The following is a 20,788-nucleotide window of genomic DNA, read 5'->3' as shown; positions in this document are numbered from 1 at the left end:
TCACACTATCTCACACCCACTTCCAGTTAGTACAGCAAGACTTCCAGGAACAATCATTTATGTGAAGTGCTACCTCGAGGACCAAACTAGCAAAATTTCTTTTTAATGGAATGAAAGTGGAAAGTCTCTCACAATTTTCTGTCCTCCCAAACCTGTGATGTGCAATACTATGCTCATGGTTTTTTTTTTTTTTTTTTTTTTTTTTTTTTTTTTTTTTTTTTGTGTTGGGACAGGGAGGCAGCAGGAGCAGCATCTTCTGGATGACAATCTCCTTCTTCCTCACTTGAATAGGCATTTTTCACCTTCATCATTATAGCTACCAAGCACTTAATGTGCTCTCCAAACAAGCACCAGGCAGCACAGCCTGGGTTTCAGCCACTATTCTGCAGAAAACTCTTCTGGGATGCTGCTTCAGAGCACGAGATTTTCTGCTTGGATGGTATTTGATTCAGGTTTTCTTGGCATTTAGTTATCACAGTACTCCAGTACAAATCCTGAAATAGTTGTGTTTAGCTTTGCTGCTTTGTGTTTTATACCTCCTCAGTGCCACCTCACCTGGGAAGGCACACAGGCTTTTCTGTTTACAGATCTGCTTGTACGGGGCTGATCTGGATGAAGAGAAACGTTAGGATTTGCCTGTACTGTTTCAGCTGTAATCTTGCTGACTTCTCTAGCCTGCCCTACTGCAGGAGCAAGGAGGCTGGGTAGTCTCTGGTGGGGAGCAGGAACTGCTTGTTGCAAGCCAGCATCTTCTCCTTGCCTGCATGAGCCTAGGCCAAGGCTGACTTTCTGGCTGATTTTTTGGGTGCAGCTGCTGTGAGGACCATCAGACAGGGAGCCCAGAGGATTTGACCAGGATCCAGAAGTGTCTCTTTGCTTACATTCCTGTTTTCTTCCACATTTCTGGTCCCCCCAGTTGTGCACTCACACACATACACGTTTGCTTTTTCTTCTGAGTTTAGCAGGGAAAAAACAAACACCAAATAGCTTCTGAACAAAAACAACTGAGCAAGGATTAAAGGCATGAGGGCTAGGAAGGTCTTTGAGGCTGTCCATTTGTTTTTTTTTTGTTGTTGTTGTTTTTTTTGCCTTTCTCTTTGGACTTTGAAATCATGCAGACAAAAACAAACATAATCCCAAAGCTCTCCCCTCCCCAGACCTGCAAGACTTCCTTCCAGTGATTAACAACAGCTATGAGTGTTGTGCTGTTCAGAACAGTTAGTCATTTACCTTGGCATTTATGAGTCTCAATCATCGAAGGAAATGCTAAGCACTAAGGACGGTGCTTCTGTCAGCAACCTTCCTGTGAAGTCTGTATGAATATTCATGAGAAATCAAACAAAAGTTTGGCTTACTCAGGAGGAGAGCAACTGTGAAGATCTGGGGGGTGTTTATTCCTATGTGAAGCCTGCCCCTGAACTTGTCTCCAGACAGGTGTTAGAGGCTGTCATTATAGTTGTAGACTGTGATTTTTTTTTTTTTTCTGTGATAGACTGTCTATGCTTACAGAGTTCCTAGAAGACAAATAGAAATGAGACAGCTTCATGACAAAGGTCATTTGTACTTCAAATCACACTTTAGTAGTGCTCAGAGCATCTAATAGAGTAATTGGAAGCAGAATGGGGTGTGAAAAAAGTATCCTAAAGAAATACCACAGTACAGTTGGAATCTGCTTGGCACTCCTAGAGCCCTGGAGCTGACCTTACGTTGTGGTGCAGTTCTGGGAGGACTGGACAAATGCTGCTTCTGGGACAGTTTCTCCAAAGCTTTTGTTGTTGTTGTTGTTGTAGTGTCACTATCTCATTTTAGATAGAGCCATCATTATACATACAGAACTGTCACACTTTTCTCTTGAGAATCATGTTTATCCAGCTTGAATTTTCCATCTCCTTTTACTGCCCAGTCATTCGGTATCATGAAATCCTACCATTATTCAAAGCTGACCTTACCCTTTACTATGGCAACTTATTATTATTATTATTATTATTATTATTATTATTATTATTATAGGACTTTATCACCTTGTTATTCATGTCCATTTCTGGGTGACTTGCAAATGTTACCTGGTACAAGTTCTAGCAGTGCTGTGGGACTCAGTGATCCTCAATGGGGAACCAGCTTTGTCCCCCAACTTAGGCAGTTAAATGGGGCCGTCAGTGACATACATGTAAGATTACATCTTTCCTGAGTCTTCCCTCATAACTTCCTGTATGGCTTTTGGAAATAGGGATTTCAACATGTTTCTGTGTTTACTTTAATTCCCGTGTTCTTTTAGGTAGTCCCCTTCAGCAGACACAAGTGCAAATCTTTAGTTGGAACATCTTTTACTCCATGGCCTGAGATGGGAAACACTGTCTTTGCAGCAGGGGCTCCCAGGAAATGAGGCAGAACATAATTGGGGTCATCTTGATGGACATGGCATAGGCTAGGAGGCTTTGCTGCTGAGATTTTTTTTTAGCCTAATACATTCATTCCCCATTCTGGTGGACCTGGACTTAGAGAACTTTTGATCGGGTGTGTGATACAGCTTTCCTGGTGCTCTATGGACTTTTATTTAATGCAGCAGCAGTGCTATCTGATAACTGTCCTTCTGTGTGTGGTTACTTTGCACTTTGTAATGATAAGACTCCTTTAGAGACTCAAGCTTTATGGAAACTTCCTTTTATCACTCTGCTCCCGTCTTTAACTCCTGCCTAATCTTTTCTGATTATTGGTTATACACAGCCTTTTTGACGATAATCATGTTTACCAGAAGAATAAGGGTAGTTCACATCTGTTGCGGTTTAACCCGGCAGGCAGCTAAGCACCACGCAGCCATTCACTCACTCCCCCGCAGTGGGATGGGGAAGAGCATGAGCAAAAAAGGTAAAAACCATGAGTTGAGATAAAGATGGTTTAATGGGAAAGAAAAGGAAGGGAAAATAATAATAAAATAATGATAAAAGAATGTGCAAAGCAAGGGATGAGTAATGCAATTGCTCACCACCCCCTGACCAATGCCCAGCCTGACCCCGAGCACAGGCAGCCCCCACCCCAGCCAACTCCCCACTGTTATTGCTGAGCACAATGCCCCGTGGTGTGGGACGTCCCTTTGGGCAGCCTGGGCCAGCTGTCCTGGCTGTGTCCCCCCAGCCCCAGCCGGCAGGGCAGCACAAGGAGCTGAGCAGTCCTTGGCTCTGGGTGAGCCCTGCTCTGCAGCAACTGAAACATCGCCATGTTATCAACATTATGCTCATCCCAAATCCAAAACACGGCACCATACTAGATACTAGGCGGAACATTAACTGGATCCCAGCCAAATCCAGGACATCTTTGGCTAAATCCATCCATTCAGCCTTTCTCAGAGACAGGCTCAGAGATTGCCTGAAGACTGAGGTTTCTGTTCCAACATGAACATTGAGTTAGGTATCTTCCATTGGCCATGGTAGGTATTGCAAATCCACAGCCTTTTTCTAAGAATAGTATTCATACCTTCAGCTGTATATTTTAAAACTTGATGGTGTTTGCACAAGAGTTAAGCTATAACCTTTGATATCAGAGACCCTAAGAGGACTGTGCATGCATTAGGAGCTCCTAAATGCTAGCCGTGAAGCATCTGTCTGCTTTTGGTGCTTTTTGGGTGCAGTCCATTCAGTCTGAATTGGGGGCTTATGCTGGCTTGAGTTGTGTCCCTGTAACATTGCACTGTGCATTTCTGAGGCACAAGCTTCCGTAGTAGTAGATTCTGTGAACTGGCTGGATTTCCTGCCGACACTAGGTTACCTGCACTTTTGAAATAAGAGCTATTTATTACCTGCTTGTTAATTGCCAAGAATGGATTTTTTTTCAGTCATTCAGATATAATACTACTATTTCTTCAACCTTTGTTACTCATCCAGTTTCTACAATTGATCTTCCATTGACATCAGTCAAAACCCTGCTTCTGTTCTTATCTGAGCTGGCATGCTGTCTTTTTCTTTTCATGTGCTTTTCAGTAGTCATGCCCTGGACACTTAATTCTCAGACTGTGTGCAGAAAATCAAATGTCTTATCTCAATGGTATTTCTCAGTGCAAATTTTTGATTGCATTATTTTCTTTTCTTTAAACTCCTGGGCTCTGCCTCAGACAGTCTCCTGAATAGTGTCTCTGCAAAGCCTCCATCTCTTCATCTCCTTATCCTCAGTTCTGCATTGTAGAATTCCCTTTTTCCCAATCATCAGCTTGCTAGCTGACCGTTTTGGATTTCCATCTTAGTTTCATTATTGTCCTAACATTCCGACAGAACCGGGTGTTGTTTGTCATCCCTACATCACAACTCAGCCTGCATAGCAAAGCTCTTGTGTGAGGGAGGAGTTTCATGAGCAAGCGGACATCTCCCACAGTAGCAGAAGGATTTCATAAAATAAGAACAGAGAGTTTAAATTTATCTTTATCAAACATAATGCTGAGGGATCCTTTCTCACTGATCAATTCTTTGATTGTACTGTTTGTAAAACAATAACATTTTGTACTTTGTTAACAAAGTTATGAAGATACAATGGAATAATTCTGGGGGCTGTAAGGCTCTGCTGCGTAGATAACTAGATTGCTGCAAATATAAAATACACAATTTTATAGTGAATATTTTACAAATGTGTTTATATCCTTAGGCATAAGAATAATGAAATAACAGTAAAAAACAAACACAAGAATCACTTTTCTGAAATGTGGAATTAAATAATGCTTGTTGTATGTGATCAGACACACATTTTCAAGGCTTCAACATCCACATGCACCCTGTTGACTTCATTTTGTTTTTTACGTAGTAGCAACTGGTACTATTCTTTGTAATATCGGTTTCACAACTGAACTTGTTCTGCTTCTGTAAATTCACTATGGACTTCAGTAATGGGTAAGCGTCCAGGGAGATGCAGACATATGCATAGCGCAGCCTTCTCTCTGATTAGGAAAGATGTTCCCTCGTTCCTCTGATTCCAGTTCTGGCTGAGTGTTTGTTTGTTTTGTTATTTTTGCTGTCTGCTGAAACCAGAAAATCCTTTTCCTGCAACGTGCTGTAAATCAAACAGGGACAGAACAGCATTTCCTTTTACAACCAAAACCCCCTTCTGATCCTATGCAGGATCTAAGGAACTGTCTAGCCACAGCAATTGTTAAAAGTCTTCTACTCTTTCTGCTACGGCTTTCAGGCTCTTGAGATGTCCTCAGTATTCACAGAACACTGTCTTCTGCCTTTCTTCTAAGGACAGAAGTGTATACAGGAGATACACAGGAGGCATACAATCGTAATCTTCCCATTTCAGTGGAGTTGGCTATGAACTTGAGGCTTTAGGCTCTTAGAAGCTAACTTCAATGACAATAAAAGATTTAGATTTTTAACTTAGTATTAAATATCATCAGCTAATTATATATTCATGAACTTATTTCATCTTCTTTACTTTTTATTTATAAATGTCACATTTTTTGATGATATAGCTAGTGTTTTTTTTCCGAAGTGGAGATATTGCTTTGTAATTTCTTGTCACACAGGATGCCAATCAAGTTTACTTCCGTTAGAATAATTGACAGTAAATTTGCTACTTACTTCAAGATATTAGTTTATTCATGCAAACATTTCATTCAGACTTCATAAAAAAAACAAAACACTAATGTCAACTCAGAAAGACAAAAAATAAAGAAAACTTTATTTTTACATAATTTACTTTGTATCATGTCATTAAAGTTAGTTCTTCAGCCACCTTAAGACTTTTATCTGAGACACAAATCATAGAAGGTTCATTGCAATAACATCACAGTAAAATTAAAAAATATCTTCCTTTAAACCTTTTTGTCTTCATAGTAAAGAAAGGGGCATAATCGTTGTGTTTTGCAACTCCTACTTTGATCTAACACTTCGTACTGCTGCAGGGTGAAGTGTAAATAAAGGTCATGCTTTTCATAAATGAATGACAAATTGCATTAATTGAAGTAATCTGAAATGAGAAGCTACATCTCTGATAAAATAAAAGCCTGTTGCAGCATCTTTGCCACTGCTTTTTAGGAAATTATTTGAAGTACATCAGTTTGGCCTCTGTGTAGGTCTGCTTTCGGTACTTACTCTAGCCTGGGTACTTCAGTGCTTTATTGTAGCCTGTGATGGAGATGCACAAAGGAGTTTGCCTGGGTCAGAATGTAATAAAGTCCTTGCTCTTTCCATAGCACTTTATCAACGGCTCTTACAGAAAGAGGAATTTCATGTTTGCAAAAGCTGATAAAACTGTGATTATTATTTGCACTGTGGTGGGCATGGCAAATTAAAAATATCATCTGAATTGGTGGTTTAATATATATTTTTTATTATTTTTTTAACTTCTTTGAATGGCAGAAGCAATGTCTAGCTCAAAAAGTATAATCTGTAGTTCATGGAAATATTTTTGTATTCTCACTACACAGAACTTAAATTGTAGATTTCTACCCAGAATTAAACAAATTTGATTAAAAGCTTTCTTTTGACTTCAGCTTTGGAATAGAACCTGAAATGCTGAAAACTTTATGGATCATGTCAATATTACTAAATAAATAAAACAGAGGAACAAATCTTATGCTTCTCGCTATTTGTCAGTTAGGTTGAATAAAATAAAATCTTGGTTTTGCTTTACAATTTTTAATGGTATTTTTAGTAAAGCACTCATTCTGAAATTGAAAAATTACACTATTTTTTTTTTAAATGGATTAAATAACTTTTGCTAAAGTTAAGTTTAAGCTATGTATATTCTTAGTTCTGATAAAAATAATAAATGTGTTTAAATCTTTGTAAGTTATTTAATGAGGAGGACGCTATGCAAAAGGGATGGTCTGTCTGCACAGAGCTGAAGCCGTGCATTTTATCACCATGTCACCAAACAGCTGTGGTTTGATGTGTTGGGTCAGGCATTCACCATGACGGTTCTTGAGCTGCTGATAAAAGTTTGAACCGTCTTTGCTTGTGTAATTGCATAGGATCTCTGTCACACCATGTAAGCAAAAATAATGAGCTGATTGCAGAGTACATGGGGATACCTGCCACAATTTGCAGTTCCAGAGATTCACTCCTTTTGGCATTTTTTGGACTTGCTTGTATGTCATACGAAGATATTTTGCCTATGTGATTTTTTATTTTATTTATATATATAAATCTATATATATGGGGAGGTATTTTTGTATTTACATATAGGGAAAGAAATATAATGTGTTGGAAAAATCAATGCTGTTTCTCTTCTAGTTAGGAATATCCTGAAAATAGTATGCATTTTCATTTGAAGACTCTTTCAAGGATATACAGGTTACTCACTAAGTCTGTACAACTGGTTGCAAAATTCAGATTTCTTTCCTGTGGTAAGAACCACTGCATTAGCTTCAGAACTGAACCCTTTGGGAAAAGAGTTAGCAAGAGGTTTTGTTTGTTTGTTTGTTTTTAATTTAAGTGCATCAAGTAACCCTGTGTCTTAAGTCTGGACAGTTAGGCTTTTTTGGTCAGGTCAAATATAACAAATAACAGTCTTCTCCTCAAAGGTTGCTATTTTGATACTGGACAACATGGAATAATGGAATAAATGGACGGAAAAAAGAAATGGAGAGGAAAAAAGAGAGGAAGACAGGGAGGATGAGATCATGGTTGCATGAGTATGCGTTTGTTATAGACAGTTGGCAGCCAACATTGATAGGCATGAAGGGTTTTATTTGTTTGTTTTGATCGAACTGTAATATGAGGCATCTGACATTAGTGAATGCTATATGGTGGCTTTGAGTGTTTTGCAGAATTACAAGTATACCGAAGGCGTCTCATGGTGACAGTGATTCCTCTGGGTTGTGGGAATAGTTAGCCATGGATATGATGATCCTTTCTGAAGGATTTCATTTTTAGATTCAGGGAAAAAGGTGAAGCAAACATTAATACTCTTTAATTTAAGGAGCATTTTCCTTTTCTTTCCTTTGCAACACCGAAAAAAAGAGGTCATCTCATCTAGTGAGGTACATGCTATGAGTTTGTTTTAGAGATATTATGCGGCACAAAGAGCTCGTATTGCTAACTGTTCAGGATATATGTTTATGATTAAAGATTTAAAATATTTTGTAGTATTCTTTAAATCATAATTCTGAAGCTGGATTTAAATTGGACTCAATATGCAGATTTTAATTGTATTATAATCAAGTTCTTTAAAAATATATATATATATATATTAGCAAAAGATTTTTATTTTTTGGGGGGAAAGGGTAACATCTTGTCCTTTACCCCTAATATGTTTGAGATGAAGATAAAGACTTCTGTGCCCAATATGAGTATTTCTGATATATATCAGGATGAAATATCCTATGGTCAGTACTACCTACTGATTAAAATTAAATTGAATGTAATAATGCCCTTTGGTGAAAAGACACAGATTGATTTATAGCACTGGGTCATGCCATGGACTGCATATTCATATTGTCTAGACCATACATTGCTAATTGCAGCTATATTGGGCTCAATATGAAATTCTACTGCAAAATTATGACCTGCATTTTACCTGCAAGAGACTACAGCGTGCTCTAGATCCTGTGAACCAGTTTTGTCTGACAAATGTCACCTTCTACAAAAAAAGTGCAATATGAATTTCCTTCCTTCCCTAAACCTTTGTTTAAGAGCTGAGAAAGTTAATTTACATCTACATTATCCCCCCAAGAACTGCTTCTTAAAGCGTTGTTGTCCACCTCTGGGATTAAACTTTTTCTGGAAGTCATTTTCCCTAAATACTTTGTATTGCCAAAGTAACTCCACACTTTATTGACACATCTTTAAAACTGTAATCTACTGCCTAGCGTCTTTACGGGAAAATGGTTAAGCGACCTTATTTTTGTGTAAAGATGCTTTATGAAGTTCTTAATACATGCAGCAGGCAGTGCTGGAAGGCGGGAAGGTTGTAGACTTTTGCCTTTGATGGAGGAGGTTCAATGAGACAGGTATCACAGCCGCAGTGTTTTCCCCCAGCAGGTCTCTTAGTCTGCACGCTTGATGGGATGCGTACTGCAGCTGAATTATGCTTTAATTTTAACAGTGGATGACTTAACTGCTTTGAAGTAAATAACTGGGTTTGATTTACAGTCTCAGCAGATTTATAAGAAGCTTTTGAATGTGCAGTTAAAAAAAAAAAAAAAAAAAAAGAGACTGTTATAGCTATGTACCTCTATAAATCTGTCTTTATCGTTCAGTATGGATGCAGGCTACTGGGACCCCGCTACAAGTTTACAATCATTTGGCAATGTGCTTGAAACTCAGTAATGCAGAAATTAGAAATGATCTGGCTTTTGACTATTCTTACTTGTTTCTGACGAGACTGGTGGCAGAAAATTCACTTCTTATAAAAATCTAAACCCTGGGATTAAAAGACAGGGCCATTCACAAGGCCATTATTTTGTTGTTTCATGCTTCTGCCTTGCACATCTTGGCATCATGGCCAAATTTGTGACTCGAGACCAGCAACAGAAAATTTCACTTATTTTACTCCTTCCAGAAATGTGATGCATTGTAAGGTAGAATTGTTTTATAACATGACTAAAAGAAGAGCTGTGCTAAAAGCTTCAGGGGCAGATTTTACTACCGCACTGTAAAACCCCTGGCAAAGGCCCATAGCCCAAGCATGGGGCCTGTGATCTACCATCAGCACATTTCCTCTGAAAGCTCTGTAAACACGGATTTGTTAGAGAATAAAGATGGGATTTTTGTTGTTGCTGTTGTTTTGTAGGTCTCAGGGCTCCCAGTGGAAGGAAGGGGTTTATCATTAGACCTGCATTTCTCTGTCCGCACCCGCTCAGACCCTCTCAGTGTGCCACCTCAGCCCACGAACTGCAGCCTGTCATAACGGTACTGCTTGGCCTGGCCTCCTTCTGCAGAAAGGTGCAGCAAATGTACATAGCTATCTGCTGTACTGCTTAAGAGGCCGCAAAATTGACTTGCATGCACGTCTTGTCATCAGAGCTCAGAGGTTAACTTACAGATGTGAGGACTGACAGGGATCCTTTGGGGTAGCCCGTATCATGGCCTTTGCAGAGTCCTTTGACTGGTATGAATCTGGTAAATTCAGAAACTCCAAAATCAGGTGAAGTTTCTGGAGTTAGACCTTCTCTTCTTCAGAAGTGAGCTGCATCCAGTGAAAGGATAAAAATACAATCTTAAACATTTCAATTTTAATTTTAAACGTAAACATGTTCTCTCCTATGTCTAGCTGAAGCTGAATGCTTGAATCTCTGAGTGACTGGAGAGACGACATCTCTGAGAGACTGGATGTCTTCATGAGCCATCAGGATGCTTTTATTAAGTATTCATAATATTTAGAATAGAATCATATTAAAAAAAAATATCAGTTTGGAGAAGCTGCCATTGTCTCCATGTTCACATTTATAGGTTTTTAAAACATTATATTCTAATATCCTGTACGGTTGGAAGAATAACAACTGTATTTTTGACAGGAACCCAATTTATTGAATTTTAAATTATGTTACTTAGCAAACAAGAGGAAAAGCTTTCTTTTCTTCTGAGGAACTTGAAGTCTGGATGTTTTAAAGTGCTTATTTAAATGTAGTGTTTTAGGTTTTGCATTGTACTCCTTACAAACACTGTCTGAGAAGGATTTATTTCCTGAGAAGATGATTTATTTCAAAGGAATTTTGTATTTGAGGATGAGTCATTTGCAAAAGATAGATCGGTATTTGTCATTTGATTATTCATTTTTAAACATACGCAATAATCACTCAGGACACGGCTGTTTAAAGTTTAGACAACAATGTTGTCTAACTTATTGAATGGTGGCACTTTTAATAAAAATATATTTTGTAAATGGCATTGCAGACACAGTTACAGCCAGTTGCTGTCAATAGGAGAGGCACAGAAAAATCTATGCCAATCTAACTTTCCCAAACCACAGTGTCAGTACTGGGTTGTCTGGGCTACTAATTAGGAACGTTACTCTCAGATGAGAGGCAAAGCAAAGGCAGATTTTACAGCCTGTCATTTAAGCGTGTTTTAACTACTGTTTACCTGGTAGCCTTTTTGGTGTCTGTTCTGGAAAAAGAAAGGATTGCTACCATTAGTCTCATTACTCAAAACTTGTCAGAAAGCCTATCTTCAAGTTGCTTTCTCTTGTTCTTTAGAGTAAAATGAGTTGGTTCCATTTTAAATAAGTATTTTTATTTTTTTTTCTTTTCTTTTTTTTTTTTTTTTTTTCCCTCTAAATAGATAGTAAGTTAAATTGAACAGGTTTGTCCATGCCTGGCGCTTTTATCATTTGCTTACCTTACACAACACACACAGTCTCACCTGATAAAATGTCAACTTTCAGTCAAAGGAAAAAAAAATCAAAGCAGCTTTCTAGTGGTGGAGAAGTAAAATGCATATGTGTTGGAAAAATACACCCTGAAGGTTCAGGGAACATAGCAAGAGGCAAAATATTTCAAATATGTTGTCCCATTTTTATATTATTTTTATGACCTCATTTCTTGAGGTTTTAGTTTCCAAATTTTTGTTTTATTTTATTTTTTTAAACCTTTGTTTCTATTTTACCTGTTTGGACTTCAGCAGAAAGCAGGAGGTTCTTCCTTAGTTGAAACACAGTGAAGCTAACTTTCATGGCAGGCTGCTTTACGAAAGACAGCCCCCAGAGGCACACAGTTCCTAACACAAAAGGCTGTGGAGAAAGCGGGTGTGAAACTGCCTGTGAGGTCTGCAGATCTGTTGTTCCCTGTCGTCTTTGGTGGACAGGGGACAGAAGGTGACTCTTCCTGGCACGGGGCACTTGAACAGTGCCACCCCAGTACTCGTAGGGTGTGTGACCATTAGGGACTGTACCGACACCTTCCATGTGCTAGGATACTCGTTACAGAAACGTTAACTTCTACAAGTTTTATTAGCCCAATCCTCTCTCGCTTCTCAGAAGCATTTATTCCCCTAGCATATGGCCAGCCATCCAAACAACTGTTGCACTGTCCTTAAAACTACCCTGCTTGTTGAGCCAATTATCATAGAATAAATTAAACGAGTGGCTCTTAGGTGACCTGGCTACCTGACAATGCCGAGCTGCTCTTTGCAGGGTGGAAAGTCCTGTAAAATAAGCACTCGACGTTTTGGTGTGCAGAAGCAGTGGGTACTTCCCTCCACACCTGTAGTTTCCAGGTGGTGTTCGTGGGGGGTCAGGAAACCTGCCCACCCACACTGGCTGCTATTTTATTGAACCACCACTACTGTAAAGCACTTCCCTGTCCCTTATCTCCCCCATGCCAGCAAAGAATATAGCATTAAACTCCTCTGTGGAAGTTTGGATGTTATATTGCTTCAGAAGAAACGTATATGGGCTATAGAAGAAGAATTAATACCTAATTCTTTTTTAGCTTTTTGTGTAAATCAAAATAATACTTCCTTTAAGAGCAACTGTTGCAAAAGAAAAAATAAACTTTGTGACAGAAATGAATATTATTTCATAGCATTTTCAATTATATCCATTAATATTAGGAAAATGAAAGCAAAAATAATATTATTTAAAAAAGATCCAAAACCCTGCCTAAACATAAATAATGATTTATGATTTCAATGCCGATTTTACTGTAGATAATATACAATTTATTTGAAACTATCAGTGTTGTCTCTATGCAATAAATAAAAAGGTTTTATAAAAAGAACTTATTTCCCATAGCAATTGTCAATGAAATTGTTGCTCATTGAGTCTTGAGTGGATTTCCCAGTTCTTTATTGCAGTCGTTCAGAGCAAGGAAAAATTTAAGTATATAAGGCAGTAGAAGCTTAGTTCTTTCTCTTGAAATAGAGAGAGGTCGTCTATCTTTTTAATTATTAACCAGAAGCATAGGGGGATCACACTAAGCATTTTTAATTTTAATTATACTTCATCCAGAATCATTCCTCTGTTCACTCAGAAGTTTCTATAAAAGACTTGAGCTACTTTAAGTTTCTCCTTGTCATGTGCTTAGATCATTTTGCATGTTAAAAATGGGAAATTTTTACTGAAGTGTATAAATAGAGAAAAGATGCTAATTTTTCTATTTCTACTCTTTCTTCCACATTTGTAAAAAATAAAATCTATTACCATAATATTTACATTAATAGGCAGTGCCTGTGTTGAATCCTCAATTATTACAGCAGTAGTACAAATACAAGAATATGGCACTGTTTTTTGCTCTTTTCCGTTAACTGAATTCTTCTTGTGCAAGTCTTTATTTGAAATTAAAATGTGCACTGTAAAAAATACATGTTTGAGATTTGAAATGAAAGAAGACAGTAATTCAGTATGGTTCTGATTTTCATAAAATATATTTTGGCCATAAGACATATATTTCTAGTACCATTTGAAGACTTAGTCACCCTCATATAAAATTGTCATTTTCTCTAAAGGTATAATAATACTTGTAGGTTTAAAAAATGTATACTTCCAGCCACACTTGCTAGTGCCCACGGTCTACATAACGTCATCAACCAAAGTAGATTTAGACCAAAATTTAGACTATATGATTTGTTAGCATTTCTTTCTGAAGTCCTTAAGAGGAAACTCTGTTTTTTAGAAAGTCCTAAAGGAAGGTTGATCACATTTGGCAGAAATACTCCATGGAAACTGTAATTAAAATAGGAAAGACCTTCAAAAATATATACAAGAGTGTTCAGAATAAATATGTGTGCTTTCAGGAAGGGCATTTCTTTTTAGAGACTTCTGAGGCTGTGTGAATGAAAGAAAAAAAAAAGATTCATTACTTTAACGATGTCAGTGAACTAGCCATCTGTACATATTCGGTTTTAATATATGAATATAGAAATAAGCAAGAAATTAATTCAATAACATCTTGAGCACAAAAATATATATTTTAAAAGTCCCTAGTGCAACCAAAACCTTATCTCTGTAGCATACAGTACATTTGACTTGTCTGATAACTGGAGAGCCATTCAAAGCATCTAAATGCATAACTGCTATAGTGAAACCATAGGGATTAAAAGTTTGAATCATGAAAACTGCCAGCTAAGTGGATTTTTCACATGGGATATGATTTTACAGAGGCGTAGACTTGGACAATTCTTTATAAGCTTCTCTTGTGAGCAATTGGATGTGTCCTACGCACAGCAGAGCTCATGGTATAAAAAAGAAAAGCTAAACCACAACACTGGTACCTAAAATACACAACATATTTGTGTTAGATGAACTGTTAAATGAAAATGCTACTGTGCATTAAATGTCTAAGTTAATTACCAGATTTCAATGATGTACTGCTCCAGAAGGTTTATTTTAGAGAAATGTTCTCTCCATAGTGGGAGATCTCTCCTCCATTTCATGCAGTAGACTTCTGAAGAAAAATGTGAATTAATGTGGCTCTTTTTCTGGAAACTGTAATCGAGTCTGCTAGCATAGCATGCTTTGTAATGAACAGCTTTATAAGGAACACAGTTGTAATGAGCCTATGTCTTACAAATAGCCCGTGCTGCTGGTAACTCCACACTCTTCCCAAAGACAACCTGCTGGGGAAGGGAAATGGGGCAAAGAGATGTTAAGAGCTCTGAATGCTTTTTGAAGTCTGTGACATAAAGGTTATCCAGTTAAATTGCTTCTAGGTGTCTCACTTTGCCTGGATTGCTGAGCAACCTCAGCTGCAACTATTTGATGCAAATTGTTATCCCTAGTGTGACCTTCAATTAATTTCCTTTTATTCCATAAATACCTGTCCAGTGCCATTTCTCGTTAATGACACAATAACAATTCACTGAAGAAAAAAATGCAGCTAATAGTTTATAGATGTGAGTATCATTATGTGAACAGATCTAATAAACTGTATCATGCCTTTCAAGTATGTGTCACACTTAGGTAAAACTAGGAATTTTCCCACAGGTTGGAAAGAAGACAGTATCCTCCCTCTTCCTCTGCTTCCCAAAGTATAGCAGTGTTCCAGAGCTCACATTGCAAGAATTTAATTACTAATTTTATGTCTAGAAATATTTAAAATTGAATCTCTTTTGTAACTTTCATTCTCCATAAGTAAGATTTATTATTATTATTTTTTCCCCCTGTTGTATGAAATATTTGTTAGTGCTTACATATGTCTTATGTGCTACATAGTGCACCTGACATTGACCTCCTCTGGAGGTTGGATCCGGGACTAAATGGAGCATTCCTTTATTCTGGCTCAGCGTGTCTTTATAATAGGAGCTATCAGAAGAGAAAAGGCATAATATTCACTGTGAATTAAAAGGAAAATGAGTAGCAGAAGGGAAGAAATCTGAGATAGAAGAGACTGTAATGAACTGTGTAATAGGATGGCTGAGATGGAGTAGAGCTGGTGTCTTGACATTTAATTGAGTAAATCTTGTTTATGTTATCTGCACTTTGAAGGACAATGCATGAGTCTCCATGTCTGTTTTAAGTATTTAGCAAATACATAACTCGTAAACTCTCAGTTATTGTCAAAAACTTACTGACTGGAATTTCTTTCTGAATCAGGTTTACTTTATATTCTCTAATACAAGATGAGTGTGATAGAAACAGCAGGTTCCTATTCAGGTGTGTTTGTGGGGACTAAAAAACTTATGAAGGATGATAGAAATAAATAAAACTGGAAGTATCAAAACTAAAAGCATCAAAAAAAACCCTGTGTGAAATACTATTTTATCATTTTTTTTCTGTCATGAAATAATTTTATATTATCAGTATCTTGAAATCATTGTAATATAACAAATATATTTTGAAAATGAAAGTTCATTCATATTTAACATTGAAAATATTTCAAAGGAAATATAGTTATAGTAGTTTGTTATTTTTAATTTAAGAATAACCAAGTCTATCTTACAGGGTGGTGTCAATTCAGTACTGTCAATGAGAATAGGAAGTAAAGAAATCTTAGTTAAATGAACTTAGTTAAATGAAATTGATAGTTATGTTCCTTGCAATTCTTTATGCTTTTTTACTGTAAGAGTAAGACTATGTTTTAGACCAGTAGATTGACTTAAAAACGCAGAGATTAGAAGAAATTTACAAGAAATAGTTCCAGGATCCCACCAGAAAAAAGCTCTTACTGTTTGGAAATGAGAACAGTAGTGCTAGGTGGTTGTGAAGCCACCTTAGCATCTGGAGAGAAAAACTCCAGGGTCATTGTTAAGAAACTTCTCCAGGTACCAGGCAGACAGCTACTTTGATGCTAATCATTTTGACAGGTGAATCAGAAATCTGGCTGCATGCAGACTTTACAAAACAACAAGAAAAAGAAAAAAAAAAAAAGTGAATTCATTGCACACATGTATGTGCTATTACATACAGTGTGTTTAGACATACATAGCTACACACAGGCTTTTTGAATCTCTGTGGAATATTTATAATCAGTTTTTAGTTCTCTTTATACATATCTAATAAACTGCTGCAAGCATTATCCGTGTGCCATCCCCATGGCGTAACAGACACCCAGACACCCATTTCCAACCCCTCTCTCGCAGACACACTATTGGTTGGCGGTGTTGCTTCTGACTACGAACAAATGTGTACCTTTGATATCCTTGAAGTTGAAAGGAGACTTTTGTGCTTAGAAAGGAACAACTCTCCCCAACTAGTTTTTGTCCATAGAGAATTTAATTCTTTATTATATACCATATACCATGTATAAAATCTCATTGTAAAAACAGCTTGAGTTCTTTGGGTAGAGTGTTTGTTTGGTGAAGTTCTTTGTATTACAAATAATTATTTGTATTACAATTGCTCTTCTGAGCTTTCTTTTTATCCTTTGATTTTTTGGCAGATGTACAGCAAATAGCAATCGACTGGATCACTGGGAATTTTTACTTCGTGGATCACGTCAGTGACAGGATCTTTGTCTGCAACCAGAATGGAACAGTGTGTGTCACGCTCATCGAGCTAGATCTCAATAACCCTAAGGCCATAGCTGTTGATCCAACATCAGGGTAAGATTATTTATTTGTGTTAGGAAATGTTGATCTTATATGATGTGTGCTGCTCTGTGTATCAGCTTCATCCTAGTGTTTTAAAAACTTTTTCACTGCTGTCCTGAATTACTTGCACAGTTGAACAAAGTAGTAACATGTAATGCACTTGCAACAAGTACTTAACATAACTGTATTAATCGCAGTTTGTGCCATGTAACTTTTCGAAGTGGAATTGGAAATGGAAAACCAATTTTATCTCTACTTCTCCTAAGATTATTTTCTGTTTTTCTGTAAATTGTGTTTATAACTAGAGTATGTGGAAAAGGAACTTCTTATACTGTTCTCCCTCAGCTGCAGCAATATGGGAACTGGCTCTAAGAAGTTTAATTACACAAAAGACTGGAAGATTTTTTTCCTCTGCTTTAGATGGTCAGCTATAATGATAAAAACACATTGTATTCGCTTTTTTTCTTCTATAGTTATGTTCAATGCCACCTGGGAATAAAGTCTTGCCTAAAATATAGGGCTCTAAAAATCTTCTACTCTATAACAGCCACCAGCTGGGAAATGTTTTCAAGCAAATGATGAAGTAAAAGCATAGCTAAATAGGAATAATTAAGTTAATTTAAAAACTGTAAATTTCAGTGAGGATTTTGGAACAGAGATTTTATTTTGGTTTTATTAGTCTGTAAGTAGTTAAACCAAAATGCTTGGTGGAATACATCCTAAAGAGCCATAAGCCCCTTTTCAATAAATACAAAAATATTTACTGTAGAACAGCTTGTCATCCATATGTGGACTTTTGTCACTCTTTATTTAAAGCCTGATTGAATATTAAGATGCGCGATCACAATGACTTTAATTCTGACAAGAACAGCTTGCATGTAAAGTTTACAAAGAAGTTTTATAATGTAATTCTTGAGTATAGCTGTATTTCTATCTGCAGCAGATGGTGAGCTTGACTTGATCTGACTGCAGTGTTGTTTTAAAAGAAAAATAAAAAATGCGTGTTTAAATTGATTTTTCTGCAAGTTCTGATCTGAAAGAACTTGAAGCTTTCAGATTTGCCAGCAGCAGCCTTTTTTTTTTTTCTATACATTTGCTTGTATATTCTTTGCGGGATTTACTAGACGAATCCACAGCTTGTCATTAGATAATCTTATCTGTCAGGAATGTAAGAATTATATCCAGCACTTTGATTCTGCAAGGAGGAATGGAACAGAAAAAGAAAGACTGGTTTTCCTTCTGTTTGTTCTTAGCTAGCTGCAAACCATTCTTATTCAGATAGTTGCCTTTTGCAGTGCCACATCTGAGAGCAATCTGTCTGTTTTAGTGTAGATGGAAGCGCTGGCCTGGAGGGAGACTATAAGTGATCATATTTAATACTGTGGTTCTTTGTAGAGCAATATCAGTTTATTTCATGGTGGAAACACTGGGTGGACTTTATTTCTTTACAGTTTTAGTTGGCAATTATATTAATTATATGACATATGTTGTTATGTTAATAGGATATCTAACATACATCTTAATTGATAATCCTCACTTTATATATTACTTGTGCTTGTTAGTGACTGGGCTTTGGTACAAGATGCAAAGAGATAATCAAAACATTCTGGCTACTTAAAAATGTGTTTTCTTCCGTTCTTTTTTCTCTATTTTTGCTTTTCATTTTACTTTCGTGCTGATTCTAATTGAGACATATTTCTGTGTCAAAGTACGAACATGGTATTGCTGTCTAGGTAACTTGCAGATTTACTATTTTTTTATTTTTTATTGTATTTAAATATGAAGCCCAGGATGAGTGTTTTTTTTTTTTTTGTTTGTTTGTTTTTGTGGTCTCCTGTAAAAAATACATTTTAATACATTTTAAGATATAATTACATTTTAAGGTATTTGCTCCTGTAACATGTATTGCTGTTATAGTGTGTTCACTGTCTCCAGCATTCTTCTAAAAGCTGAAAGTACATCTGCACAGAGAAGACCATTTCCTGCATTAAGGAATTCAGAGCTTGATCCTAAGCCTTTATATCTATGACAGACTTCCCTGTAGTAGTACAAGGTCAAGCCCTGCTATTTTTATGTGCTCACATCTGAGCTGGTTTTAGTTGCATTTAGTTGTTACTTTACGAACCAGAAATTCTCCATTTATCATTAGAATAAAATGAGAGTAGGTGGAAAATTACTTAATCCATTTTTTTTTTTTTTTGTGAGTGTGATGAATTTTACATCTCCGTGAGTTTCGTTAGATGTTTAGTGGTTATGGTTTTATATACTCATGTCCTTACAGTTGAACTTGAACTAGTAAGTTTATTTCACACCGTACAGTGAATGAATAAGAACTCGTGTTATTTTTCTAAAACTGAACTTTAAGTTGAGAGAAGAAAGACTCTGCTACTGAAAAAGATCTTGAACAAGCAAGTTTCTTACGTGTCTAATCTAAGCATATTACTTTGGTCTAGGATTTCAGCAGTTTTACCAATACAAACTGTGTTCCTTTTTTAGTACTCCAGACGATGTCTAACAAAAGCCCACCTGAAACATTTAGGAAAACAAACAAACAAAAACGAGCTAATTAATTATTTACCCAGCTAGACGTTTTGGTGTACTAATACTCATCTGCTTCGTCGACTGATTTTCAGTTCAGAATAGCACAACATAGTCACTGGAACCGTCACAGGGGGCTGTTACCAGCGGGAACGGCTGGGTTTCCACTGCCACTGGGAGTTGTTCGGAGTTCAGACTTGTCAGTCAAGTGTATGCTGAACTAAAAAGCTAGAGCAGGGCTAGTAGAAAAACGAAGTGTCAGTCAGAAACAGAGAGGAAGAATAAATTGTTTTGCAATAATATGTTATCTATCGAATACCTTTGAAGTAAGATGCTTGGTTCCTAATGTCTGCAGTTCATAGTTTTGATAAATTTTAATATGGGACCTCGGTGGTCAAGAAACAGAAGCTATTACTCTGACTGGTCCTTGAAACTGGCATACAGTTGACGATGGTACTGATGACGGTACTGATGACTCACATGAAACAAATATGAGCTGAGTTAGAAGGGTTTTCACTCTAGCTGTGGTCTGTAGTCATGGGGAATCCTTTCTAAAGAATCCTAGCTAGTTTGGCAATCAGCTTGCATAGGCACAGGACTTGGATCCCCATACATGTATGACAGGGAAGGTGATACATTTTAAACTGACAAGACCATAGATTTGTATTTAGATTCTCTGTCAGCTCTGCCACCAACAAGCTAGATGTCTATAGGCAAGGCATTTTATTTCTTTTATATTTCAGTCTCCCCTTTTATTTAATAGGGAGCATAGAAAACATGTTGAATTTTAAGGAGTGCACTTCCAAAACTGATCCAATCATAAAGGTATGTGTACAGAAAAAGCACATAGGGTGAGATTACAGAGAGGATGTGCAGAGCGAAGCTGGTGAGTGGGAGGATGCGTGGAGCAGAGCACAGAGGTACTGTGAGTGAAGAAATGGGTGAGACGTACATGAATCACTACAAAGGAAGGGTGTAGCGGAGGGGGAGAATAGGAAGGGGGAGAGAAGAATGGGAGACGACGCTCAATTAGAGGCTGAAGGCATTGAAATGGGAGCTTGTAGCTACCATTTAAAGGTTGTATTAGTAACAATGGGGAGAAAAGACTTACTGCTAAAGAGATTTGTAAAAAGAGCAAGCTTGCACTTTAATACCGCAACATTGTGTGTCATGTAAATATTTGAATAAATCTTTTAATCGGCTTTTGCTTCTGCTATGTTGTAGAAGTAATAATAAAAAAGAACCCTGCTTATTTCTTTCATGCAACAACTGCAAATGCATACAGGAAGAGATTGTGATACGATGGCTGTTAAAAGCCACGTCTGTTAATGTGTTATGGTGTAATGTACCAATTCTTG

The 20,788-nt window shown here is 37.0% G+C and overlaps 1 protein-coding gene across 9 annotated transcripts in view; it reads left to right on the top strand.

Moving 5' to 3' along the window:
- Positions 1-20,788, top strand: part of LRP1B (LDL receptor related protein 1B) — a 684,970-nt gene that overhangs the window by 369,251 nt on the left and 294,931 nt on the right. For all 9 annotated transcript variants that reach the window (XM_040561328.1, XM_040561327.1, XM_040561326.1 and 6 more), the window contains one exon: positions 16,742-16,904. In XM_040561328.1, the coding sequence (XP_040417262.1) occupies positions 16,742-16,904 (163 nt within the window). The remainder of the gene's footprint in view (positions 1-16,741; positions 16,905-20,788) is intronic.

The sequence above is a fragment of the Cygnus olor genome, chromosome 6 (assembly GCF_009769625.2).
Source record: "Cygnus olor isolate bCygOlo1 chromosome 6, bCygOlo1.pri.v2, whole genome shotgun sequence".
Classification (NCBI taxonomy): Eukaryota; Metazoa; Chordata; class Aves; order Anseriformes; family Anatidae; genus Cygnus; species Cygnus olor.
This window is presented reverse-complemented; position numbering and strand designations above follow the sequence as displayed.